The sequence below is a fragment of the Felis catus genome, chromosome D4, assembly GCF_018350175.1.
Source record: "Felis catus isolate Fca126 chromosome D4, F.catus_Fca126_mat1.0, whole genome shotgun sequence".
NCBI lineage: Eukaryota > Metazoa > Chordata > Mammalia > Carnivora > Felidae > Felis > Felis catus.
This window is the reverse complement of record NC_058380.1, coordinates 79,482,930-79,508,880: the sequence shown is the minus strand read 5'-3', so window position 1 is coordinate 79,508,880 and position 25,951 is coordinate 79,482,930. Positions and strand designations below refer to the sequence as shown.

The 25,951-nt window shown below is 53.2% G+C and overlaps 1 protein-coding gene across 11 annotated transcripts in view; it reads left to right on the top strand.

The window, feature by feature from the left end:
* Positions 1–25,633, top strand: part of CDK5RAP2 (CDK5 regulatory subunit associated protein 2) — a 171,880-nt gene extending 146,247 nt beyond the window's left edge. For 9 of the 11 annotated variants that reach the window (XM_045042740.1, XM_045042744.1, XM_045042741.1 and 6 more), the window contains 11 exons: positions 3,712–3,828; positions 5,713–5,902; positions 6,706–6,827; positions 7,907–8,143; positions 10,865–10,942; positions 11,964–12,229; positions 14,051–14,194; positions 20,600–20,726; positions 24,373–24,517; positions 25,017–25,063; positions 25,538–25,633. In XM_045042740.1, coding sequence (XP_044898675.1) covers positions 3,712–3,828; positions 5,713–5,902; positions 6,706–6,827; positions 7,907–8,143; positions 10,865–10,942; positions 11,964–12,229; positions 14,051–14,194; positions 20,600–20,726; positions 24,373–24,515 — 1,424 coding nt within the window. In that variant the 3' untranslated portion in view covers positions 24,516–24,517; positions 25,017–25,063; positions 25,538–25,633. The remainder of the gene's footprint in view (positions 1–3,711; positions 3,829–5,712; positions 5,903–6,705; positions 6,828–7,906; positions 8,144–10,864; positions 10,943–11,963; positions 12,230–14,050; positions 14,195–20,599; positions 20,727–24,372; positions 24,518–25,016; positions 25,064–25,537) is intronic. The other 2 variants (XM_045042739.1, XM_045042746.1) reach the window with 1 other exon arrangement.
* The last annotated feature ends 318 nt before the right edge of the window (positions 25,634–25,951 follow it).

The window sequence follows — 25,951 nt, the reverse complement described above, 5'->3', positions numbered from 1 at the left end:
TGGATTGTGCTTGGCTCCTCATGTGACGTCGGTGGCTGTAGAGAAACAGATAGGGGGTTTTAAAATAAAACAGAGCGGCGTTTCGTCTTTTTGTCAGTAATGGATTTTAAAAAGTATTAGCGTGTAGGCAGTTTGGTGAGAGTCTCACACGCCCGTTCCCAGGTCGCCATTATTCCTGCGTAAACACAGTTAGATCTGAATGGAATATTCTTCCATGCGGAACTTAAAAATGGGTTTTTCCGTAGGGAAGACATTCACATGGTACAGAACTTAGTACCTCCGTTCTGTGCCCATCCATCCTCTCCTGGCTCCTCTCCTCCCACCTCTGGTAGGTGTCTTCCACAACCTTACAGTGGTTTTTCAGTGCAAATGCAAATATACCTTCTTACTCTTTCCCTCGCCCAAAAGGTAGACTACTTTACGCCTGTCCCTGTTTTCCTTGAACAGAATATTTTTGGACATCTTTCCTTGTTGCTCCAAAGAGATTGTTTTCGTACCTGAAGAATGTGCCTTGGGAGCAGCTTTGTGCCCTGGGAAAGAGCCCGAGTTTGCTTGGGAGATGGACTGAGCTGAGTGTGGACCCCGGCTCTTCCGTGTGTCAGCTGGGGGGCTTTTGGGCAAGCCACCCCACCTCTCCCGGCTTTCATTATTGTACAAAACAGAGTCATCGTGAGATTTCGATAAGGCACTGCTCTGAATAGGGCGTTGCTCTGTGCCTCACTCAAGACGTGGTCGTTTTCTTTGCCATTATCATGTTATTTCACTATTTTATTTTGTACAACGTTATTAGTTGGACATTGCAAAGCTCGGCAACAAGGGGGGACGCAAACGTTTTTAGAGATTAAATCACGGAGTTCTAGAAAGACGAACTCCGTAGAAGCACTTGAGTCCTTGGACCCCTGGTCTGTCGTAGCCATCAGCCTGGAAGGATCTGTCCAGAGTACTGTATGTGCTGCGGTGTGCGAGATAAACAGAGTGGACCCAGCCACGCCTCCCTCTCCCTCCCTCCCCCACTCTCCACACCACCCTCCATCCTGCTCCCTCCCTGTCTCTCACCCCCAGAGAAATTGATTAACCTGAGTTATTAGTCCTATCAAACCCTGGGAAGAAATACATGCCTGGACCCTTCACATTCACTCTTGGTAATGCCTGAATTAGATTCATTCTGTTTTACATTTTTCCTGGCAAATCCAATTATAGAATTATTTGGGGGCTCACATGGCCACCAGCGACAACGGAGCTGGCAGTTGCTCTGGAGAGTAATTCACTCTGATGGGAAGGTTTACAAAAAAGGCATTCATAAAGTATTTACGCTGGTGGCTGGTGGAAAGACGCGCTGTTCTCACCTTGTCTTCACAACCTCTGAAAAGACAAAGAAAGAAAAGTGGCTCCGCCTCCCCCCTGCTGTGAGTCGTTCATCTTGGGAGCGGCTTTGAGAAAGGCCTGGCTCCTTGTGATTGGAGGTGGAATATTGTTAAAACTGTCACCTCACGTGGTAGCTTGTCACCAGTTACGGGGAGCTGGTAGTGACCCTTCAGAGGAAAGACTGGCCTCTTAGCTCAGCACTGGACCCCGCTGGCTCGGGCTCTGTCAGGAGCCCTTCTCTGGCCTGGGTCTCCCTTTGAGAAGCGACCACGCTAGCTGTGGTCAGAGCAGACTTCTTCTGCAGAATGTTTCCTGTTCATCCAGATGGCTGTTTGGTCCCGTTTTGGGCTCTAGCCTATCATCAGTTATGATATTAATACAAACGGTAATAGCAGTAATAATAACAACATTGATCATTTTTATTGGGCTCGTGGAGACTTGGGGAAGTTGTGTGACGTACCTGAGGTCATACAGCCATTAAGAAGCCAGAGCCATGATTCAACCCCAGGTGTCTCTGCAAAGACGGCAGAGTTCATAGGGGAGAGACATATGTGAATGAAAAAATGACGTGACGTTATGATTTGTGAGTCATTAACCCGAGGAAAGGGAGTGCTGTCGTGCAGAAAGACTGTGGAACACTGGCTTCTGGGAAGCCTGATGTCATAGCTTCCTTACGGGGAGTTTGAACGTTACAGGGAATCCTTTGTGGACCAGGATGCTTTCAGCTGCGGAGAGCAGAATATGAGGAAAAACCGGTGTAAACAATGGGGGTTTCTCTTGTCTTCCGTCACAAGAAATGCGGATGCAGGCAGTTCCAAGGCAGGTTTAATGACTCCGTGAAACGATAGCAGGGCTTGGAGTTAGTATCTGTGATGGCCGCAGTCACTATGATACCACATCCTCTCAGGACAGCGTCCAGAGCGCGGGGACGAAGATGGTGGGGCTTCCCCCTGCTCTGCTCTTTTCATCCGGGTGAGAAACCTTTCCCAGAAGCCTCCAGCAGGCTTCCCGTCGGTCGGGTCTCGTTGACCGGAAGTGGCACCTGGCCGTGTTCTAGCCGCGCCGGGGTCTGGGAAAGCAGGCTCCGGCGTGTTGGCCGTGTGGTGTAGTAAGGAAGGTGGCGGGAGGGAGGCCCCTGCCTGCCTCACGCGGAAAGCCCTGTGCTCTGCAGAGGGTAGGTAGCACGTCCCCACGCTCTGGACATGACACAGGGTGCAGTGCAGAAAGCTGAGGTGGAGGGAGTGTCAGAGCAGCTGTCCGGCCGGAGGAAGGAGTGGGATTTTCGGAGAGAGACCACAGCCTGGGCAGGTATTTACAGACGAGGAAACTGGTCAGAGTTTGTAAGTGACCTCAACCCCGGTCTGTCTGGCTGTGGACCCTGATCTTTGTTGTATTAAATACTCAGAGGCGGTGAGCTTGAGCTGAGAGTTGAAAGACAACTGTGATTTTGACAGGTGAAGAAGGAGCTGGGCATTCGAGGCCCAGAGAATAAAGACCTCACGACCTCACTGTACAGGGTCTGGGAGATGTGTGACCGCACAGTATGTGGGGGCACAGAAGTAGCTCAGTTTGGCGGCATCCGAGGCCACTAGAGTCCCGGGTAGAGAGGGAGCGGGCTGTGCGTGAGATTGGAGTGAAATAATGGAGGTCTGAAGTTTGGGCCTCGTGTTTGGTTTGTCTGTCTTCGCAGCGGAGGGCCGTCAGGTGTTTCTGAGCAGGGGATAACCTGAGTGGACTGCGTGCCCCCCACTGGCAGAGTAGCAGGGGGGCAAAGTCAGGGCGCAGTGATGAAGCTTGAACTACAGGGACGGAAAAGAGTGGGCCGGCATCCGAGGCGCCGGTGAGGAAGAGCCAGCAGTCGTGATTGCCTGCTTGGGCAATGCCAGAGAGTGGTGGTTAGGATGACTCCAGGTTTGCAGCTCAGATTAGGGGTGGCGGTGACAACATCGATAGGAGTAGAAACAAGCAGAAGAGGGCAGGTTTGGGAGGTGAGGGAGGAAAGGGGAAGACTTCAGCTTTGGCTCTGGGGCCCGGGAGCTTGCCTCAGCGGAGAGGTCTACTGAAGGTGTGGACCCCAGGAGAGACATCCGTGGAGGGTAAGACTGTCACCCACTCACCTTCGTTCACCCTGAGGGCAGGTGAGAACGGGAGGGGGTGCCTTTTGCCTCCTCTTTAATAAGCTCACTCTTATTTCCCTTTGGACTCTTGTGATACCTCATCTGCTTCACTGAAGTGATTTCCGTCGCGTATTGTGTTTCCTCCTCGTTTAAAACTGTTTTCTAGAAAGTTCCGTGCATACTGACCTGGCAACTATCCATAAATCACTTTTCATGTGTGTTTTTATAGGGTCTACGAACGGTTTGGCTTATGGATCAGAGCTGCATAATTCTCTGACATCAGAGATCTGTTTCCTGAGGAAGCAGAACCAGGCTCTCAATACAATGCTCGCCAAGGGATCCAGAGGTAGGAACTAACGGAGCCATCTGCCGGCTGGAACCCCACAGCCCTCTGTGGCCTGGGAAGAATGCATTGGAGTCTGACCAACCTAGGTTCAAATTCTGTGGCTCTGTGACTTTGCGCAGGTCCCTTAACCTCTCTGAACCTCAGTATTCTTAGCTGTAAAATAAGAGTACCTCAGGGGGCAGTTGTGACGGTTATCTCTGTGAAGCCCTTAGCACAGTGTCTCTAATAAGTATACAGCCACCTCTCGTTTGCCTCAGTTTACGGTGGAAGAGAGAAAGGCTAGAAATGCATTACTCTGCCAGAATCTCATCCAGAGACTCCCTACTATCAGGGAGGTTTTCTAGTATTTCTTTTTTTTTTTTTTTTTTTTTAACGTTTATTTATTTTTGAGACAGAGAGAGACAGAGCATGAACGGGGGAGGGGCAGAGAGAGAGGGAGACACAGAACCGGAAGCAGGCTCCAGGCTCTGAGCCATCAGCCCAGAGCCTGACGCGGGGCTCGAACTCACGGACCGCGAGATCGTGACCTGAGCTGAAGTCGGACGCTTAACCGACGGAGCCACCCAGGCGCCCCTAGTATTTCTTAGGAAGATCCTTTCTCTTAATTCTTTCTTTTTGGAGCTTAGTCCCCAAAGAGCTTTCACCTACAGTATCTCTCAATACTTAAGATGTTTCTGGAAGGAGGAATTATCAGTCCTGTTTTATAGGTAAGAAACTGAGGCCTGGGGAGTTGGCCGGCCTGTGGTCCCTTGTCTAGAAATGGGCAGAGCTGGGACGTGGGTCAGTGTCTCTACTTTCCCTAGAGGATACTGATGTGGCTGTTGTCTTAAGAGACAGAGTCCAGGCTTCTGCAGATCATTCATTCACTCAGCAAACATGTTAGGGCCTGTGTAGACCGATACAGAGATGAATGAGACCTGGTCCCCTCCCTCGAGGGACTCGTGGTCTGATGGCAGAGACAGCCAGGCAGCCCGTGGCAGGCCAGCATGAGGATCAGGCTTGACAAAGGCAGGCTCAGGGAGCACAACACCCAGGAGAGGCTCGGCTTCAAGAGCTCAGTCCAGAAGGCTCAGCAGGGATTAGCCAAGGTGCCTAAGATTTAGAAGAGCCAGGGCCTTTTAAGTAGAAGAAAGAGAGCAGACAGAGGCCTGGGGATTAGTGGCAGGGAGAGTATCCACCACTCGGGACTTGTAGGGAGCTCACTGTGGCTGGAGTGTGAAGGAGGAGGGGAGCACTTGCTCAGAAATCAGCATGCCGGGGCGAAGAGTGGGACCTGAAAAGCTCGGCCCCTCTTTGGCTTTGTGACCTTGGGGAAGGAAGTCTTAATCTCTCTGTCCCTAGATTCCGAGTAGGCAGAAGAGTGCACTTGAACATGCCACTGTGCCCCCGGGGCGTGCTCTTAACTGCCCCGTCTCTGGGTCCTGGGCGTGTTTTCTCCATCAGGAGAGGTGCTCTCCTGGGCTGAGGAGCAGATGGGGCCCCAGGTTGCCTTTTGCACAGCCATGCTGGCTTTACCGGAGGGCTTACGGACTTTGCTCACATCCGTTGCCAGAGTTTGGGACTGTTTCTTGCCTGTGTCTATAATTTATACCCACGGTTTGCTCCGCGACGGCAAAGTAACTAGGTTTGCACGGCCCATTATTGTATAGAAAATTAAACAGGCCCATTTCATCCCAGTGACGTTTAATCTGCAGCCTTGATGTTGACAGATTTATCTGCCCAAAATGCATAAGATAATTGGAATGCCAAAATCATAAATGCCAGATTAAATCTCATTCTGTTTTGTATTCCTGGAGTGCTTGAGCTGAAGGGCCGTATTTGCGTAATAGGGTTGGAAAAAACAAATGGTGTCTCTTCTCAGTGGTGCTTTTTTTGTGTTTGCAGATAAACAGAAGGAGAATGAGAAATTACGCGAGTCCCTCTCCAGGAAGGCTGCGAACCTCGAGCTCCTTCGGCGAGAGTACGCCTGCTTGAAGGAGGAGAATGAGAGGCTGCAGAGGGAGGTCTGCGAGCGGGACAGGCACGCCCAGCAGCTGCTCCGGGAAGTGTGCAGCACCCGCAGCGAACTGAGCAGGTAGCGGTCAGGGTCACCCCGGGGCGCGCTGACCCCCGCCCAAGTGCCGGGGAAGGCCAGCAAACACTCAGGCACACGACGTCAGGTGGGAACAAAGCACAAGGAGCAGAATCGTCTGAGGGAGGAGGGTAGGGCCTGGGGGGGCAGATGGCTGTTTTTCTCCGGGGGACGTCAGGGTAGGCCTCTCTGAATTAAACGGCGACCTGAAGGCAGCGGAGGGGTGGGGGCCCTGGGGCCTGTGCGGGGCGGAGCAGGGAGGCCAGTGCGCCTGGAGTGAAGGGGGACCGGAGAGGCTGGGTGCCGAGTCCCGTAGGCCCTCGCAGCCGTGGGGAGGACTGGGGTTTCACTCTGAGTGACTGGGAAGCCACGGAGGGGGGTCTGCGCAGAGGAGGGACGTTTGTCCGACTTAGATATGAAAGGGCTCGTACTGACCGCCCCCTTTGCAGTTTCCCCTCGTCTCTGTCTTGTCCCATGTTTCCAGTTGTCCCCCAGCAAGGTCGCTCTCTTGCCATCGTGCAGTCCCGGGCCCTCCCGAGCTCTGCACCCCTGGGTGAGACGTAACCTTTAAGCTTCACTTCCTCATATGCTATCTGTGCACTGGGGACTGAGAGCACGTACGCTTTGGGTGTCGATCACGCACGTCCGGGCCGGGCCCAGGGGGCCGCTCAGGAAGGAGTGGCCGTGACTGGAATTGTCACCCACGCTTGTCAGTCTCGTCCACACTCTGCCGGCTGTGGAGTCAGAGCAAGTCCCCGTGCGTCAGAATTAACGTCCCCTCCCTGTGGCCGGGGGGGCCTCTCCAGGGTGCAGGAGGAGGCGAAGTCGAGGCAGCAGCTGCTCTCCCAGAACGACAGGCTCCTGCAGTCCCTGCGGGTGGAGCTGAAGGTGTACGCGAAGCTGGACGAGGAGCACAGGAGGCCGAGAGGTACTGGGCGCGCTGCCCGAGGCGCTTCCCGTCCTGGGGCTGCTGCGTGGGGGCTGTGGGCTGGCCGCTCGTTCCGGAATGCCGCCGTCACGCCCAGGCTTGCCTCCTGGGCGGAGGGGCACGCTTCGCAGCGAGCCCCTCGGGCCCACTCTTCTTCTGCAGCAGCAAGAAACGCGGAAGGACGCGGGCTGGGGGGGTCAGGCCAGCCGAGGCCTGGGTTCTCTCTGCCTCGCTCCCGGGCCGTGGGACCTTCCGCAGGTCGCCTCGCCCCTCTGGGCCTGGTTCTGCCTCCATCAAACATGTGTCCTAATGTCTGTTCTGTGGAGCCTTGAGAATTAAACGAGCTCATTTCTGAACAGCACACTATCACAGTGCCTGGGACACAGTAGACACTCGAGGAATAATCTGATTACACGTTTCCTGCTAGCGCGGGTTTCTTTCGTCCGTTCATTCAGCACATGATTATGGAGCACCTACCACATCGCAGGGCATTGCTGCGGGATGGTGCTTCGCCCCGGTCCTCTAGACACCAGATCAGAGGGACTTGACTGTCAGGTCTAATGTTTCAGAATCTTTTTTGAGGTGTGCTAGGGTTTTTGTTTTGTTTTGTTTTGTTTTTTAACTAATTTTCCAGATGGTTTCTCCCTATTGAAAGTTTAGCTAGAAAAGGGTCACCTCACAGCTTTCATTTTCTCCTCAAGTCCCTTTTCTTATTCTTGCTGTTGTGCCTTTTTAATATACTGTGGCTCTTAAAATCAGCCCCTTTCATTCTATAATTCCAGCCCAAATAGATTTTATTACTACTAGACATAATTTCGGGGTTTGGTGTGCAATTTGCGAGGCTTTTATGGCCAGAAGCGAAAATTAATTTCCAGCTCTTATTTAGGCTGTGGAATAGCGGCAATTAAGTCTGCCAATATTTTTGTTTTTAAGTCAAGTTGTTATTTTAAATTGTACCTAGTTCTTAGGAAGGGGAGGGCGGTGGCGATGGCGGGTTTAAGACCCTGTTGCGCTCCTTTGATGGCTGACCTTTTGGAGGCAGAAGACGTTCAAGGTTTCCCCTTTGCACTTGTTTCCAGAGCCATCAGGAGAAGGCTGGAGGGGACAGGACCCTTTCAGTGACCTGCACGGTCTCCTAACAGAGATCCAGGCTCTGCGGGGACAGCTGGAAAGGAGCATCGAGACCAACAGCACGCTGCAGAGCAAGCTGGAGGGGCAGCTGGCGAAGGAGGGGAAGAAGGCTCAGGAAGGAGCCCTCACCGGGGCTCTCCAGACCCCGTGTGTCCCCGAGTGGCCCCTGCAGCTGGACAAACACGGTACTGCCCCCGCACCTCCTAACCTCTTGAGATTGCGGCCCTGTGCCTGCCACTGGGACACGTGAGCTTCTGAATGGTGCCCTTGCCCCGTGGAGGTGTCCCTCCGCTGACTGCAGGCGTGCTGGACCCCAGGAGCCAGGGGCCTGGCCACTGAGCAGTCGTCACCTTTGGCAGGGTGGTCCGATCTCTGTCCGGGGCCCTCGGTTCTCAGGGAAGTGGAGTTTGGGCTGCCAGCGCTCTCTTCGCCTCCTGTCTTGTCCCCACTCCCCCATCCATTTAGCCCTGCCCATATCGCTCCACTGAAAATCCTTTTTGGTCCCTCTTACTGCCTTTTAAAAAGAATCTAAACTTCTTACACTGGCTCTCAGTGTCTTTCAGGATCTGAAAGCATCCCGGGAGGTTTGAAAACTGATTGTTTTGCCATTTGCTCGTGGGTTTATTGTCTAGCCCTGCAGAAGCTGTGTAGGGTAGCAGAAAGAGGAGCGGGTCCCCATCATTCGTTTGTCCCTTGCCCAGCACAGAGCCAGGAACAAGCCAGAAAGTGGTCAGACTTAGGGCAGTTGGCCAGGCCATCCTCTTTGCTCTATGGATGGAGAGCCTGAGACCCAGAGAGGGTACTGGGCTCACCCAAAGTGACATGGCAGATAGGGGCAGAGCTGCAGCTGGAAATCATCTTTTAGCTCCCGAGTCCAGTGCTGTCCCTGGAGCACCGCCTGACCCGACGGAGCCTCAGGTGTCCGGGGTCATCACCCGAATACCCGCAGCGTGGGTGTGCACGTCCAGTGGGACAAGGAATGTCAATATACTTTATACAAAAATATTGCATAAAAGTTTGGACTTAGTCTTTGCTGGGATTGGGAATTCTGTTTATTGCCCTTAATTAAAAAAAAGAAATTAAAATCTCTTAAAGAGCACCCAGTGTGCTTTAGAACTTACCGTGATCGATTTATTGATTTCTCCTTGATAAAGAATTTAAAATTTTAACCAGAAGATGATGTGACGATATGAAAAAAAAAAAAAGTGAAGAAAAATCCTTCATGATTCTACAGAATGATAATATTTTGCTTTGCGTTATTTCTCTTCATTTGATAATCACATGCCAGTGTGAATTTATATTGTTCACGCTGGGTTTTGTGCCATTCTACGGCCTTTCTTTGTTTTTGCCCAGTGTTGCATCATGAATGGTTCCCAGTCTTTCACACGGGCTTCCTAATTACTGTTTTCAGATTATCGCCAGTCACGAAACCATTACCGCGGTGATTATTAAAGTGGTCTCTGATTTGGAGCTTTAATAAACGTCGATGTTAATATGCTTTTTGCTGTTAAACAGCGTTCTTAGGATAAAATCCTACTAGTGGAATCTCAAAAGACTTGGAAAGGAGCCACGTTGCCTCCTTTTGCGTGGGATGTATATCAGTAGTGGGTGTCTGTGTTTTAAACGTAGGCTTCTCCTGGCCCTACTTCGGGCTTAGCGGAGATGGGACTGAGGAGATAGGGGGGTGCTCTGGGGACTTTGGGGCAGGGAGAACGATCCAGGACCAGGGCTGCCCAGGAGGGACAGTTGGGGCAGCTGAAGGGAGGCGGCCATTGAACAGCATTTGCTGCTTCTGAAACCGGTCCGGGGTCAGCCTAGGTGTGCCTCGCGAGAGGACCCGGGAGAATGTGTTGAGAATCCACAGTGCTGTCCCGGTGCCGCAAGTGCTCCTGTGTCCTAGAGTGAGTGTTGGAATTCTTCCTTCGGCCGGGCGTTTCTTCCTTTGCAAAAGACTTTTTAGGATTGTATTTAAGCGCACTTGTTCCAAAGTTCTGCTCTGAAGATGGCTGTTTTGGGCAGAAAGCAATCCCTCTGAGTGAGGGGCCAGCTCCTTGGCCCTGGAAATGAAGTGCGCCCTTGGAGGCGGCTGGGTGGGAAGGGGCTGGTGGGGCGTCCGAAGGCCTGGACACTAGGCACGGTGCCTCCACACTCTGGGTAGCGCTGGCTGGATCACCTGCTGTCCCTGCCCCTCGGTCGTCCCTCCTCCACCAGGTCTGAATGACGGTGCCACCCTGCCCACGGTGCCACTGGGGGTTGAGGTGTACGAGTGCTCTCGAGATTTCACAGAGTGGCAGGCCACCTCGCCATCTAACTGACTTTGCCCCCTTATGCTGTTTCCAGCGCATCGCTTCCCAATCTCTACTCTGGGGCCTCTTCTCTCTTGCTTGGGTGGCTCCCGCAACCTCCAGACTCACTGCTCCAGTCCAGAACACGGCCCTCAGCTTGACCTTGCCCTGCCTGACGCCCTCGAGGGGGCCCCACCGTCCTCTTTGTTCTGACTGTGCTGCGTGCTGCCACCAGGGCCCTCCCTTGCGCCCTGGGCTCCGCCTACCCCTTGCTTGATCCTCCCCGAAGGCGTCCTGTGGCTCAGTCCCCTGTGCCTTTGCATCTGTTCATCCCTCTGCCTGCCTGCCTCCCTCTCCCTCCCCAGGGCCCGCAGCCCCTGTGCTTCCCTCCCTTACCCTGACCACCTGGAAGGGAAGCTGCCTGTTCACTTGTTGGGCAGGAGGGTCCTTCCAGAGGGGAGACTGGGTGTGCTCACTCTGTGTCCCGGGTCCTGCAGAGGGGATGCCAGGAAGATTGGAGCGAATGCTCTTGTGTGGCTGGTACTTTACTGTTTTCTCATTCAGTTCTTTCTCAAACGCCCATGACAGTGTATTTTCCTTCTCTTCTTTTGCATTTTGTAGATGCTGACAAGTGCCCCATGCCTGGAGATAATTCCTGTGACCTGTTTGACTCCCGCCTGGTGGCGCCACCACGGTCAGGTGCGGAGCTGAAGACTGGGTAACTGTGGCACGATTGGGTTTGGCAGGAGGACTTTTTAAGTTGAACCAAAGGGGGTCCCTGGTCTAATCAAGAGGGTGCTTGCCAGGATTTGGGGTTTCACGTTCTCAGCACGTCTAGCTGGTGATCTCCTCCTCTAAGCCAGTTCATCTGTTCCTAGCTGTTACCGACCTTAGCAACGTCACTGGGTCCTTGTTGCCTTAGATGAAAAAGTGTCACCGCCTTGGTGTAGCTTGTAAGGCCCTCCAGCGTCCAGCCTCACTGGGCCCATCCAGCCCTGTCCTTGTGCATCCGTGCTGCCGACAGAGGGGTCACCGTCCTGCAGACGGGCCTGCACTTTCCTGTCCCCAGGATGGTGCGGTGTGGCTCTTCCTTTTCCAGACCACCCTTGTCCCATTCTCTGCCAGTGCAAGCCCCGTTCCCTCCCTGAGACTCATCCTGAGTGCAGACTGGTCTGTGACATGCCTTTCTGGAGCCCCCCAGTCAGAGCTATGCATCCAGACTTTTATTGATCCAAAGGTAAAGACCAACAGGCTTTACCTCTGTTTAGCGTAATCTTGCTTCGTGTGGAAGCCCGCTCACTTGTTGCTTCTCCTAGGAAGCCTTTCCTGATCTCCCTTCCCGCACAGAGAATTGATTATTTTCTCCTCTGCGCTCTGGCTCTCTGTCATCGTGCTGTTACACCTCCCGCATGGTGTCTGATTAGACCACGGGCTCCCGGAGTGCAGACACTGGCCTGATTCATCTGTGCAGATCAGGGGTCTCTGCAGACTGGGTGCCTGAGAAGTGTTGGCTGAATTGAATCGAGCTTGTCCCGTGAGACGAATAAGCCCAGCGTGGGGTAATCTGCAGACAGAGGCTCCAGAGCCGGGCCTCCCCTTGCACGGTGCCTCGTGGCCTTGGGGTCTGAAGGCCTCTCTTCGTCCTCCCGCCTGGCTTCAGCGTTGGTGAACACAGGATACCGGCCCAAATAGATCTCACATCTTCCCTCTCATGTTGTAGCTTCGGAGACTCCGCCGCTCTCCGGAAATGACACGGACTCCCTCTCCTGCAGCAGTGGCACTTCGGTCACCGGCACGCCGTGCGCGTCCCACCTGGTCCCTGGCCGCCGCCTGTGGGCCGATGACAGCGGCTGCCACGTCCTGGGCCTGACTGGGGACTTCGAGGCCCTGTGCCAGCAGATTGGCCAGGGCCAGAAGCTCCTTGCCGAGATGGCCCTTCAGATCCAAGAGGCTCCCCACCCTGCAGGTCTGGAGCTGGAGACAAAGGTGAGCTGACGGACGGCTGGAGGCCAGGAGGTACTCACTGAGAGCACCACGCCCAGGGGCCGCCTGAGGGCCCTAAGACGGCGAGGGTGCACAGCTTCTCGGGAAGGCCCTGGGAAGAGGGTCCGGGAAACGTAGCCCGCCAAAGCTCAGAGCTCAGGTCCAGACCGGGTGGCTGTCCTGTGGGGGGCACTTGTCGTGGCTTGTCACCTGTGTTAGTGAGGTCTCTTCGCTGGGGTCACTCCTTCCTGCCTCGTCCTCCCGGAACCCTCCTCACTGTAAAGTTACCTCTTGTTGAAGAACCTCGTGCCAGGTGCTTGGCATAAAGTTATTCATTCACTTCCTCCAAGGCTCGGGGGTCAGAGTCTCTTTTCCTCCCCGGCCGGACCCCCAACCGCCAAGCTTCCACAGGTCACGTCTTCTGGTCCCTGTGTTCAGGTCCTTACTGAGGCCCTGTGCTTCCCGATACCTGATTTGCCGTTTTGTTTTGTTTTATTATATTGTAGGAGTCAATTCCGTATTTTATATTTCACTAGGTAATAAGCTTCAGGAGAGCAGGGATAGTATTTCTTTTGCTCATTATCGTGTATTTACTACCTAGCACAGGGCCTGGTGTGCTGTGTGCATGCACATGGTGAATGGGTGTTGAACGTAGTAAATACTAGTAAGATTATTGTTCTTTTCGGATCGTCTTTGGTGTACAAAAGGTTAGAAACTGTAGAAAAGTGTAAAAACATCACATAGCACTCCGCTAAAAATTTTGGTACACACACACACATGCTTTCAGCTCATTCATGAAGTTCAGTAAAACTGACTCCTACTTGTATGAATTTCATGGTTTGCCTTTCGGCTAACATACTAACAATTCTCCTGTCCCATTCAATATTTTTCTAGAACTTGACTTTTCTTGGCTGACAAAGAAGCCAACACGTGGATGTACCACCGTTTATATACTCTTTCGCCTGGTTAAGGTGTGGCGCACATCCTTTTAAACCCTTTAGGGGTTGTGAACCCTTTAGAGCCCTTGCCGATCACCCTTGATACATTACTTTCTGGAAGTATCACTCGTATCCCCGTTTACAAGTGAGAGTATCCTACCCACTACACTTGCGTCTTTGTTGCGTGAGTTGATTTGTAAGTGGGTTGTTGTTGTTTTGTTTTGTTTTGTTTTGTTTTGTTTTGTTTTGTTTTGCCAACTCGGTAGCTAAAAAGAGTAGGCCGTTTTATCTGGTACTGATTTTATTACTTGTGAACACAGTGCTCTTTTAACTTCTTTTCTTCTTAAGCTTTATTGTCTTTTCCCTTCTCTGACTCGTGTTCTTTGCTTTCTCGTGCCCTTGACACCCGCCAGGTAGGCTTTGCCCCTGCCAGCAGAGGGTGAGGGAGGCTTTGCCGGCCCCGACTGGGTGTTGGCAGTGTGCACACGGCCGTGTCGCAGGGGCTGCTGGAGACGGGAACGTTCGCGTCCCGTCACTTGCCCTCGGCACCCTGTGCCTTCTGGAGGGGCTCCATGGTGCCGAGCCCCGCGAACCACCCTCCCGCGGACCCTCTTCGTGGCCTAGTAAATACGGTTAACGCAGGTGGTTATTAGTCGTGGTTATTGATTGGGCTGAAATCACCACCGAAATTCTCTCATAATCTATAATTCACCAGTCTTGAAGCACAATAAATTGGTGTCGTCTGGCCCCAGGCCCTCGCTCAGCGTGTGGATACAAACCCCGTGGCCTGGAGATTTACGCTGCCCGTTAAAGCCGGCTTGTCCATAATCCTTTTCAAGACTGCCTGTAACACCCTTCTCATCCCCCGCCCCTCCCCCTCACGCAGGGTCCACACTCGGCGCCCCCGGGCGGGTTCGTCACCGGCGTGGGCACAGCCAAGCTGATCCTCGAAGAGGCCGCGAGGTTACTGACGCTCTTCTGGAGGGTCTCGCTCCCCACAGATGACCAGTGCTCGCTTCAGGGTGAACAGGTAGGAGGGGACACAGCCTTGCTCGCGGCAGATGTGCTCTCAGTTTGGGGAACAGTCAGAGGGAGGGGAAGGTGCCTTGTTTGTCAAGAGTGACACGCCAGGTGCCGTGCCGGCTGCCTCAGGCGTGTTCTTACCTGCTCCCCCAGCGCCTCTGCTGGGCCGGCCTGTGCCCCTGACTGACCGCAGGCCCACTCCCGGTACGTCTTTGTTGAGGGAAATCCTGTCTGCATCTTGTACAGGAAGCTGAGACTGCGGGAGAGAGGCCCGACCAAGGGTACAGAGCTGGTTTTGAAGGCACAAGTATCAGAATCCAAAAGATACGCTTTTATTGTACAGGTTTTTTAAGTCCTAGTCTGTCCTCATAGACTAGCTCATTCCCTTCCACTCTAAATCTCTTTTCATTTTAGGTGCCTTTCTCCGGACCGTCTGATGCTTCTGGCATCATATTTTAGTGGGTCTTGCTCCAGTCTCTTCTATTACTAAGAAAGGTTTTTTTTTTTTTTTTTTTTAACCAATGAAAATCATTTATCGTGAAACCACTGAAACTTCCCTTGAAAGCTTGACTTTGCAGTAACTTGAACGTGACTGAGTTAAGAACCGCTGCTCCCACCACCGCCCTCACCCCCATCTTTCACGGCACAGACCGGGCGTCCGGCAGAGCGGACGCTCCCTGGGGTTTAGTCCGCGGGAAGCAGGTCGAACAGCCACTCTGGTCATGAGATGAGAGAAGCGTCCCTGGGAGGAAGGGCCCGCAGATGACGCAGAGTCAGAACTGTGCTTGGCGGTCTGACAGATTCGCTCCCCTTCAGTTGCCTGACCTGTGACTTTGTGCCAGAGGCCAGCAGGCAGGCAGAGGGGAGTTTGAGTTCCACGCCGGTACTTACCCTCATTCACCCGTTCTGACGGTGCTCGGGTCCCCCCCCCCCCCCCCCCCCCCCCCCCCCGGCATGGCAGGGGAGCAGCGGCGAAGCAGCTCTCTGCTCCGAAGGGTCTCATGAGCCCCTCCTGAGGCTTCCCTCTCAGGATCCTGGGGAGGAAGTGTGGGTGCACGAAGCTTGGCGGAGTAGGTAACTGGTCATTTCGCGGGGAAATCGTGTTTTGCCCACTTCTAGCGGGGGCGGGGTCCATGGAGAGGGAGAGGGCCCGCTGGGCTCCAGACCCATGTTGGCCTTTGTCTTCTGCTCACCCACCAAGCTCTTCCCGTCGTAGGCCTGATAGCACAGATGCTCTGACTGCCCGCCTCCCCCCACCCCGGCCCGCCGGCTCCCACTCGCTGGCTGGCTTCTTCTCACCTCTCAGGTCTCAGCTTAAAATGTTACCTCAAGGTCAGAGAGGGCTCCCCGATTGCTCAGTTGTAGCATCCTCTTCTGTTTCATCACAGCCCTGATTAAACTATATATTTGTTGTTAGAGTTAATGTCTGTTTCCTCTGTTTTCCAGGAGGGGCCATGGCTGTTTTCATATGTTTGAATGAATAGTTTTTCTCTCATATTAGCAGCCTAGCACTTGCCCGTATGATTTATAAAGCACAGTGTGTCCGAACGGAACCCAGCGCAGTGTTTTTGTCCTCAGTACACAGTAATGTCTGTTAAGTAGACGGAACGCACTTCTTATTTCATGTGTGTGTATAAATATAAATTACAGACACATTGATCTCTCCCACTGGCCAGCTAGTCCGGCGACTGGCCGGTGCTTGTGATGACTCACCCTTCTTTCCAGACGTTTGTCGTATAATTGATTATGCTCACTTTAGCATCATAGAATTGGAGAGCCAGAAAAAGGACCTTAGAGACACTCCAATACGATGGCTCGTGGACACAGACCCCCTGTGTGGTGTTAAATTGCCTCGAGCCACTTTTCTGCCCCTGCCTGTGTTTCATACGGTGCCTTTTTCTTAGTGTGAAATGTGTGTAAAGCAGATTTCCAAGTTGTCGCCAGCAACCCCAATGGTTTTTTTTTTTTTTTTATGACCTAAGGTTTTCTCTGTCATTAATTTGCCTTTTGCATGTGCTATACCACCCCCCTGCCATCCCGAGGGCTAGTCTGGAAAGTGTGTATCCTACTCATCTGTTTATCTAAGAAAGTTGTGAGGAGAGATACGAACATATACACCTACTTGTTTAGAAAATTTTTGATTAGCTGGAACAATAAACGATCACAAGAAAACAGGCTACCTGGGGAGGTGGGAAGGAAGAGGTTGGAAGGACGGGCGTAGAACATAGATTTCTCTCCCGAATGGACCTTGTTTTGGCAGGTTTGGCATCGAAACTATGTAAATGTTTTAATTAAAAATAAATCAAAATGAGAATAGAAGCAATCTCTTAAAATTCATAGCAAAATGAAACAGACCTTCCCGTAGACATCGTTGAAGGCGTTACCCACGCAAAGAGGAAACATTTCAAGCCTAGAACACGGTAATTTGACTGCATCCCTAATGGAACTACTCGGAGGTTAAAAAGGACCTGCAAAAACCATTTTTGATGGTTTCTAGTGATACTGTTAATAATGATACTGGTGCTGATAGTTAAAACTGTCATATTTCTATTAGAGGACCAAACAAGTAGCTAATTTATTAAGATTTTTACTGTCAGGGAAGAGAGATAGATTTAAAAAAATCAAAGAAATAAAAATCCCGCCATCCTTGATTTGAAAATATCAGCATGAACTCATGGATTTCCGATTAAAAACATTTACGCTTAGGTTTTAAAAATGTCCAATCCAGTACCAGTGAGTACCTCAAGCACCGAATTATGGTTTCTAAGTACCTTTCCCCACTCACGGGAACGAGGACTCCCTGGAGAAATGGCTTGACTCTAGGTCTGGGGCCGGAAGTATACACCATGAGCCTCGGACATCTTTTCATCGTAGGGAAAAAGAGGGGAAAGAGGGAGTAAAACAGATTTACGGCGGTTCTCGAAATATGGCCCCCTGGACGGCAGCATCAGTGTCGTCTGAAAACTTGTTGGAAAGGGAAATTTGGGCCTCACCCCAAACCTGCCGACTCAGAAGGTCTGCTTTTTGTTTTTAATTTTTTTTAACGTTTATTTTTTTATTTATTTTTGAGACAGAGAGAGACAGAGCATGAATGGGGGAGGGGCAGAGAGAGAGGGAAACACAGAATCGGAAGCAGGCTCCAGGCTCTGAGCCATCAGCCCAGAGCCCGACGCGGGGCTCGAACTCACGGACCGCGAGATTGTGACCTGAGCTGAAGTCGGACGCTTAACCCACTGAGCCACCCAGGCGCCCCCAGAAGGTCTGCTTTTACAGGTCGTCTTGGTAGCCCTGGGAACCACTGGATTAAAAGGAACTTGAGACGTACAGTCACATGCTAAACATGGAGTTTATTTGGATGCTGGGGAATCAGACCAGTTGTTCAAAAAAAATTACGATGCACTCAGGGGAATGTGTCTCCTGACACGCGGTGATATTAAGCAATTTCTGTCATTATTTGAGATGTAGTGATGATGTTGTGTTTTTCTTTTTATAGATTTTGGTTTTTTTCTGGACCTATATACCAAACAACTGTATGGCTGTGAAATGTAATTAGCTCCTGGAATTGAATTTAAAAATAGTTGTAGGGTGCAGATGGGCAGGGATGGAGACGTAAGGGGTTTGGCCGTGAGTTGATAATGGCCGAAGCTGGGTGGGTGCCTGGCGGTTCATTATCCCGTTCCAGGACGTTTGTAAATGTTTAAGATTTTTCATTACAAAAAAGAAAAAACCAACCACTACCAAAGCCAGCTCCGGGAGTCAGGCCGCCTACTCGTGCTGGGAGGGGCGTGGGGCCCAGCCCTGAGCCGGGCTCTATGGCCCTGAGGAGGAGTTGGTCTTTTGAACTCTCCCAGGTGTCGGGCACCCTGCTATGCACTCAGCACCTCCTTCTATCCCTTCCGGGAGCCTCCAGAGCTAGGTATCATTATTGCCACCTTCCAGAAGGAGGAACTGAAACTTTTTGCTTTGTTATCACACATCACAGCTGGAAGTGACCAAGCCGGGGTCGAGCCCTGTTGTGTGTTTACCGTGGTGAATTCATCCTGTAAAAATGAAGATTTTAGTTCAGTGGAGCAGCAGACACAATTAAAATTGCTCGTTTTAAAGGCTGGATAGAATATGTATAAGGTGCGGGGCGCCAGGGTGGCTCAGTCGGTTGAGCATCCGACCCCTGATTTCGGCTCAGGGTCATGACCCCAGGGTCATGGGATTGAGCCCTGTCGGTTCTGCACTGAGCGTGGTGGAGCCTGCTTAGGATTCTCTCTCTCCCCCTCTGCCCCTCTCCCCTGCTTGCTCTCTCTCTCTCAAATAAATAAGGCATTTGGGGAGAGCAGGTGAAAATTAACCCACCAGTTGGCAAAGGGTCTCGCAGCACCTACTGTGTGCCAGGCGCTGGTGGTCAGAGGGAAGAATGGGGTCTTGGGTGAAGCAGCAAACAAGTAGATGACCAGTTATGGTTCCACATGAAATGGGCAGTGATAGAGGGAGCGCTGGGCATAGCGGGTGCCCGAAGGAGCACTAACCAACCTAGACTCCGGGTGGGGAGGAGTCTCAAGGAAAGCTTCCTGGAGGAGGTGTTGCCCAAGGTGACTTTCGGAAGAGGACTAGAGGTTAGCCAGGCAGGGGTGAGGAAATAAATCATTGTCTGCAGGTGTATCTCCTTTGCGTCTCACTCTAGATGGATGGGTCAGGGGTTATCCAGGTTGTGTGGTCTAGGAAGCCATGACCTGAACACAAATCTTTGTGGGCTCTTAGCATGAGGAAGAGAATCAGAGAAAACCGAAGGTTTAAGTTCGGGTCTGTTGTGGAAGAACCGTTGACAGTCTTGTAGCTGACACAATTGGTGAATCTTGAAAGTAGGTTAAAGCAGGGAATCAAGAGATGATACATACCTTAAACACTGTAATTTAACTGAAAACAGTTCAACGTACATTCATTTGGCATTCTTTTGATGTAGGGCCGGGGCCTTTTCTTTGAATACGGGTCTGCTGATTAGGGTTTCACATCTTCCTTCTTTCATAAACTACATCCATAATGTATGTCTGTCACTTCCAGTTTCTGTTTTTTAAGATGAAGAAAAAAACGCAGACACTTGTAAGGCAACTCGAATATAGAATTCTTCTAGACTCCGATCCTCCCACGTCTTCCAGAGTTGATCCCCCCCCACCCCACACACACCTAATTTGCCAGAAACGTGGTTTTTAGTGACTTGCCTTTATCACGTCTTTTCTGAGGCATATGTTTTCATAGTTCTCTGTTCTCATGCATGTATTTCATGGGTTTACTAATACTTAATTAAATCCTGTAACCGATTGCAAGTACAATTGCCTTAGAGACAAGTTTGGGAACAAAGTAAAGTGGTTCCTTGTAAGCTGACCGCCCAACATCTGCCCTCTCGGGAGCAGAGGTGTCTCACGGAAGCAGAGGGTAGCCTGTGGTGGGGGGGGCTTATGAGAGAGGAGGGTCCTCACCTCTGTGAGCTCGTTCCCTGGAGACGGTGGAGAGAGCCCCTGGGGTGTCCACATTGCACGGGAGAGCTGGGGACTCTGGCTACCCATGCACTCTCCCCACCCCTCTAAAAGATGGAGGCGGTCCGAAGGATTAAACTCTCCTCGTGATGCTTTTACGTTCTCTTTTTTGTACCATCAAAAAATTTGCTTTATAGTTTTTGTAAAAAACCATAACAGAACCTCACACAATTCTGATACATTTTAAAAAATGAAAAATAAAACTTCTAAATCACGTCCCTCAGAGCTAAATCACCGTTAATCATTTTGACGTCGTCTCTCCGTCATCGGTTTTTTAGACATCTCCGTATACGCATGTACGGATATAGATAGACGTATGCGGTTTTCTGAAACAGGAATGCCTGACATACAATAGCTGTTCTGGGCTCTCTTTGTCACTGATTGTGATCATCTTTCGACGTCAATAAATAGAGTTCCACAACATCGTTTTTAGCAGCCGCCCGGTTATGCCATTGTCTGTAAGACCCGCGATTTACTCATCCAGACCCCGTTGGAACAAAGCCGGTTGTTCACTGGCTCCTGCTGTGAAGAGCGCGGAGATGAACCTCCTGGGACGTAGGCGTCTTCCTGTGCTTGTGTGGTTACTTATTGGGGCAGATGCCCGAGTATAGAATCGCTGGGTCAGCAGGTCGAGTGCGTCTTACGGTTTGGTAAATCTTGCCAGGGCGTTCCCCCCCGGGCCGCGCCTGCGGCCACCAGAGTGCCTGCCCCACACCCCGGCTGTCCCTGGACTTGGCCCATCTGACCAGCAGAGCATGGCTTCTAGTCTTCCCTCAACTGGCGTCGTCAGGAAGGTCGCGCCTCTTTTTGTGTGTCTTTTAATTCTCTCCTGTGTGATACACTGTTTTGTACTCTTCGTTCATTTTTCTAATTCCTTTTCTCCTGAGGCTGGAGAAATGAAGGCAGAGATCACCAGACTACACAAAAAGCTGTTTGAACAAGAAAAAAAGTTGCAGAACTCTGTGAAGCTTTTGCAGCTGAGCAAGCGCCAGGAAAAAGTCATCTTTGACCAGTGTAAGTGAGCGGTGGGGGGGCGGGCCGCCACGTCCGGCCACTTTGTGCCTCCGAGGACAAAAAGCCCCAGTCCCGGACACCGACTTTGGAGCCCAGATCATGTGTCCTCATGCCTCCTATTTATGGGTTTCCTTTCATACTTCGTCCTTTTTGACCCGCACAGACAAATAAATGCACTTAACAGACCTCAGCGGCGAGGCCACGTGGTGCCAGGGACGGACAGCCATCTCGGTGGGGACACAGGTGTGTGGGGTGGGGTGTTAGGGAACCCTGAGAGGCGAGTGGGGGAGGGCGTCCTTCTGTCCTGGAAGCTGGGCTTCTTGGACAAAGTGACACCTGAGCTGAGTCTGCCAGAAGGAGCAGGTGTCGGTCGGACGGAGCGGTGCAGAGGGGCGAGAAGGAAGGGTTCGTACGTGAGAAACCTACAGCAGCTCACGTGGCTGGGGCAGGACTGCGAGGGGCAGGTCAAGGCTGGAGGGGCCGCTGGGGCCAGGACTGCGGCGTGAAGGCCTTAGAGGGCAGGCCCAGGGCGGCTGGCACGCAGGGTCGGGCAGGGACCTGTCACCGCGGCTCCCCTGGTCCGGGCAGGCGAGGAGGAGGGCCTCGGCCGCACCGCGCGGATCCAGGGGAGGGGATGGTTGTGAGGCCTGCTTCCCAAGGCAGATCCACAAACTCAGGCTCAGGGAGGCTAAATGACATTTGTAACGTCAGTCCTCGTCCGATCCAGGAGCTTCAGGGATCGTGGGAACCCGCAGCCCTGGGGCGCCCCTCGAGTCTGTCACAGCCCTGGCCGGCCCCGCGGTCTGCCCGTCACCCTCCCTGTTGTGGGAGGGCCGCCCACTGCGGACCTTCCCTCCGGAGGTGTCAGTCTGCCCCGTGCTGCTCGCTCACCAAAGGCCAACGTTTCTGTGGCATTTCTGAGAAGCACAGAACCTAGATTGTGGTCGGGTGGGGGTTCTCCTTAGCCACCCCCTGGGGACCTTCTGAACACGGACTCCGTGAGACTGGCAGAGTTCCAACTGCGGAAGAAAGAGACGCGGTCGAGGAGCAAGCGCTGACATCCCGCTCGTGCCCCCGTGCCGGGCTCTGGGCACGGAGGTGAACGGCACCGTTCCTGCCAGCACAGGGCTCTGGCCTGATGAGGGGGACACGGAAGTTAGCTGCCGGGCAAGGCGCTGGGTGCCTCCCCCGCAGCCTCGGAGCTTCGAGGCTCTGGACTCACTGGGTCTTGAGTAGGAGTTACAGAAGGGCTAGGGACAGGGTTGTGGCAGGTGGCCTCGAGGGTGGGAACTAAGTATTCGGGAACACAGGAGGTGCGAGGGGATTTGCCCTGAGAGACCGCGTGAAAGAGATAAATAGGGACCAGGTCCCAAGGGGCCTGTGGGTGGACTCCAGGGGCTGTTGGTGTTCATCATGTCTTAGAAGGTCCTTGTGGCCGAGCGCGGAGGGGCCAGGAGGCAGAGACCTCTGTGGGGGCTGTGGCAGTCCCCCCGCCCCCCGCCCATGACGGCAGGGCTGGGGCAGGGCCGTGGAGGGGAGGGGATGGTGGGCACATAGTGAAGATGTTCGTGTCACTCAGAGAAAAGGAGCCCTGGCGGGGCCTGTGGGGGACAGTGCCAGTCGTGGCCACGTGTGAGGCGGCTGTGGAGCATTTGGGTCCGACCCCAGGGCAGCAGGGGAACGGGACAAGTCCGGGACAGTTAGGACTCTGCGTTAGCACCTCCTGGGCAGCCCCGAAGGGTCACGGGGCACTTGCTGCTGAGGAAGTTTTGGAAGCGGGCAGTAGGTTCAAAGGAGTAAATTCCTGTGGTAGATCCAGAGGACAGAACCCAGCCTCGGGGTCCTGCCTCAGTGACATGCAGCCATTAATGAGTGCCGTCCTGTGTCGCCTGGACTAAATGACTCCCCGAGCGTCTGATTCCTCATTTCTAACGGGAGACGGTAATTCCAAAGGACTCAGATTGGCCAGACAGGCCTGGGTTCTAATCACGACTTTGTAAGAAGCACCTCGGTTTTCCTATCTGTAAAGTGGGATGGTAATAATACCTGAACTTTATCGTGCTCTGGGAACAAAGCAGATGCTCAGCAGACCCTAGTTCTCTGCCTCTTCTTTTCCTGTTGGCTCGGACTGAATTCCGGGTGTGCAGGTGGCAGACCATTCGTACAAAAAAATCACAAATGTCTCGCACCGCCTCCCCTGCTGAAATGGCGTCACCCACCTCCGTGTCTCCAGGGCCTGGCCCCGAGCGGGGATCGGCTCAGAGCTGGGTGAGGGGTTGCCCAAGGTCGCACAGTGGGCGGCTGACTCCCGCTGGGCTGTGTGCCTCATCCCAGTGAGTCGGGTCCTTGGACGTTTCCCCAACCCTGCCAGCCTCACGGGGCTGCTTCTGGCTCTGAGGGGCCAAGCGGAGGTCGGCGTAGTGTCCCCTCACCTGGTGACTGCCTGCCCTCACCTGGTGACTGGGGAGAACCAGGGCTCGGGGCTGGTCAGTGCCGGAGCGAAGCCGGACACGTGTCCCGGAGCGTGCAGGGGAGAGGAGGGACAAGTGTCACTTCCCTCACGGCCTCTGACGCAGGAGAGCCTGCTGCGCAGGGTCGGGGGTATTCGCTGAGGTCACAGTTCGCGAGCTAGACCCCCGGTCGGTGTCTTCCCTGCCAGCAGTGAGGCGGGAAGAGCCCCGTACTGAGTGGGAGAGTCGTGGGTTCGAGTCGCACCTCAGCCCCGGGCAAGCCTGGGCTTGGACGAGCTCGTCACTGCGCTGTCTTCCCAGGCTGCTCCTCGCAGCGGGGATTTTGGGCTCTGCAAGGTGAGCGGTACGGTTCAGACGTGAGGCCCCTGCAGCTGGGGGCGGGTGAGCCCTGGCTCCTCGCCGGGAGCGTGGCGCTTTGGGACTCCGGTACCCTTCCGGTGTGATGTTTAACCTCCACACCTGGGAGGCTGAATCTTTTCTGGGTCACGGGCCCCTTGGCCGGTCTCAGGAGAGCTGTGAGTTCTCGCTGCCGAAAAACGCACACATCCAGATGCACACAGATTTGTGCTTGCTTTCCAGGGATTTGGGACCCTCCTAAAGCAGAGCCCGGACCCAGGTCGAGGGGTCTGCAGCCTGGGGGTGGGGGAGGGCACAGAGAGACAGTGGGCACCTCTTAATCGACGTCGGCCGGTTAAAAACGAAGCCCACGCCGGTTATCTCCCTCCGCCCCCCCCCCCCCCCCCCCACCCAGCGACACAGATTGCAAACAGACTTTGTTACCCCCAGATGGAAATTTTTTTGTAAGGCAAGAAATAAATATTTTCCCCAGGCCACCGCGTGGCTCCTGTTCTGAAGGAGACGCTGGGGAGTTGGGCTGTATGTGTGTTGATGGGAAGTCTGTTTCATCCTTGGGCACCATTGGCCAAAGCCCTAATTCCAGAAGCCTTGGTTCTGTCTCCTCCGGGGAGTAAATGGAATCTGTGACCCTCGCCAAGGCCTGTTTAGAAAGGACCCCAGTCAAGGCAGAAGTCTCTTCCGTGGCGGCATTCCCCCTGCTGCCGGTGTTTGTGCCAGACAAGAAAAGGATTGAGGGAGGAAGTGGCCTTCCTGTACATTCGGCTGCACCCCCCTTCCTCCCTGGGGTTCTGACACACTGACGATCTGCCTGCACGCAGCTGAGAGCGTCCGGTCGGCGGGACCTCTGAAATCGTCCTACCCGGGGAACCACGTCGGGTTCCTGTACCTGCTGAAGGGAGTCCAAGGAGGAAAAATGCCCAGAGTTCATGCTTTCCCTCGGCTGATGGGAAGCCCGCCCTAAGGGTAAAAATTGACTTTGCAGAACTGCCCGTGACCCTTGCCTTGGGCCTTGGCACACGGGTTTGCTTGGAGTCGGGCACACCCCCTTCCCGGAGAAACCACAGCGTGTGGGGGCTAGTCAGTCACAGGGCTCTCCCCTGCCCTGCACCATTGGCCCCCAGACCCATAGAGGTGAGGCTTTGGGGTGCCTGGGCGCCCGCCAGCCTTCTGGAGCCTTGGTTTTGTTACCTAAAACATGGGCCGGTATCGGTATCGCTGTGAGGTTGTGGCCTAGCATGAACGTGAAGGGGTGTCTCCGGTACCCCACGGATTCTTTGGTCTTGGGCCGTGTGATGGGGCAGATGGAGCCTCCCACACCCCTCTCTGGGTCTGGATGCCTCGGGCCTGTCCACGTGTCTGTCTGACCCATTTGGGGTTCAGGAGCCTCCTCCCTGAAGCTGGCTTTTACGCTGTCTTCCTGGGCATCTGTGTCTAACGATCCCTGTTCTTTCTTTCTCCTCAGTGGTCGTAACCCACAAAATCCTCCGGAAGGCCCGAGGAAACCTGGAGGTAATGCCCCTTTGAGTTCTGTTACTGAAAGCCCATTTGGGGCATGGGGAGTGGGTGCAGGGCAGGAAATTACTTTGGAAAAATGAAGTTGAAGGTGGAACTGGGACACACGTCCTCCACGATTCTATTTTTCTGCCAGTAGCACATAAAAAGTTTCGTTTTAGCGTGGCATGGTTTCAGTGGTTGTTCTAATCATTAAGTTTGTGTGCTGTTTTTACGAGTGACGAATACCACAAACAGTGCCTGGCACATAGTAGGTGTTTGATAAACGTTTCTTGAGTGAATGAATGAATGAATGAATGAATACAGTATGATCTCACTGCCATTTGGTTCTATAAATATTTACTGATCAAACAGCATGTCTTTGAAAGTAGTTTCACAATAACAATTTTGCCTTTAACTCTGTCAGGGATCTTAACTTCAGAAACCCTCCACTGGACCTAAAATTCTCCTTTTCTCCCTCCCTTTTCCTAGCTTAGGCCCGGGGGTGCCCACCCAGGAACATCCAGTCCCGGCCGACCAGGCTCGTGAGGAGAACTTGCAGCCAATAAAGCCTGTGGTTCCCACCGAGCTCACGCTGTGTCTTTGTTACAAGTGGGGTTTCTATTTATTGAGGGGGAAACCAAAGGACTGTCTGGCTGAAGGAAATCTACTTTTCCCTTTATGTTTTCTATCCTAAAGCTGGTTGAAGGGCTGCTATCAAACAGCGTTCAGATGCTCAGTAATGAGGCTTTTCACGGGCCTCGAGCTTCTGGGCGCTGGGTGTGCCCCCCCCCCCCACCCCGAGCTGCGGCCTCGTGTCTGTGCACGGCGGTGGGCTTCGTGTCCACCATGGATTTGCCGAGTGCTCAGCCCAGCCTGCGGTTTGAAGATCCTCAGTGAGTGATT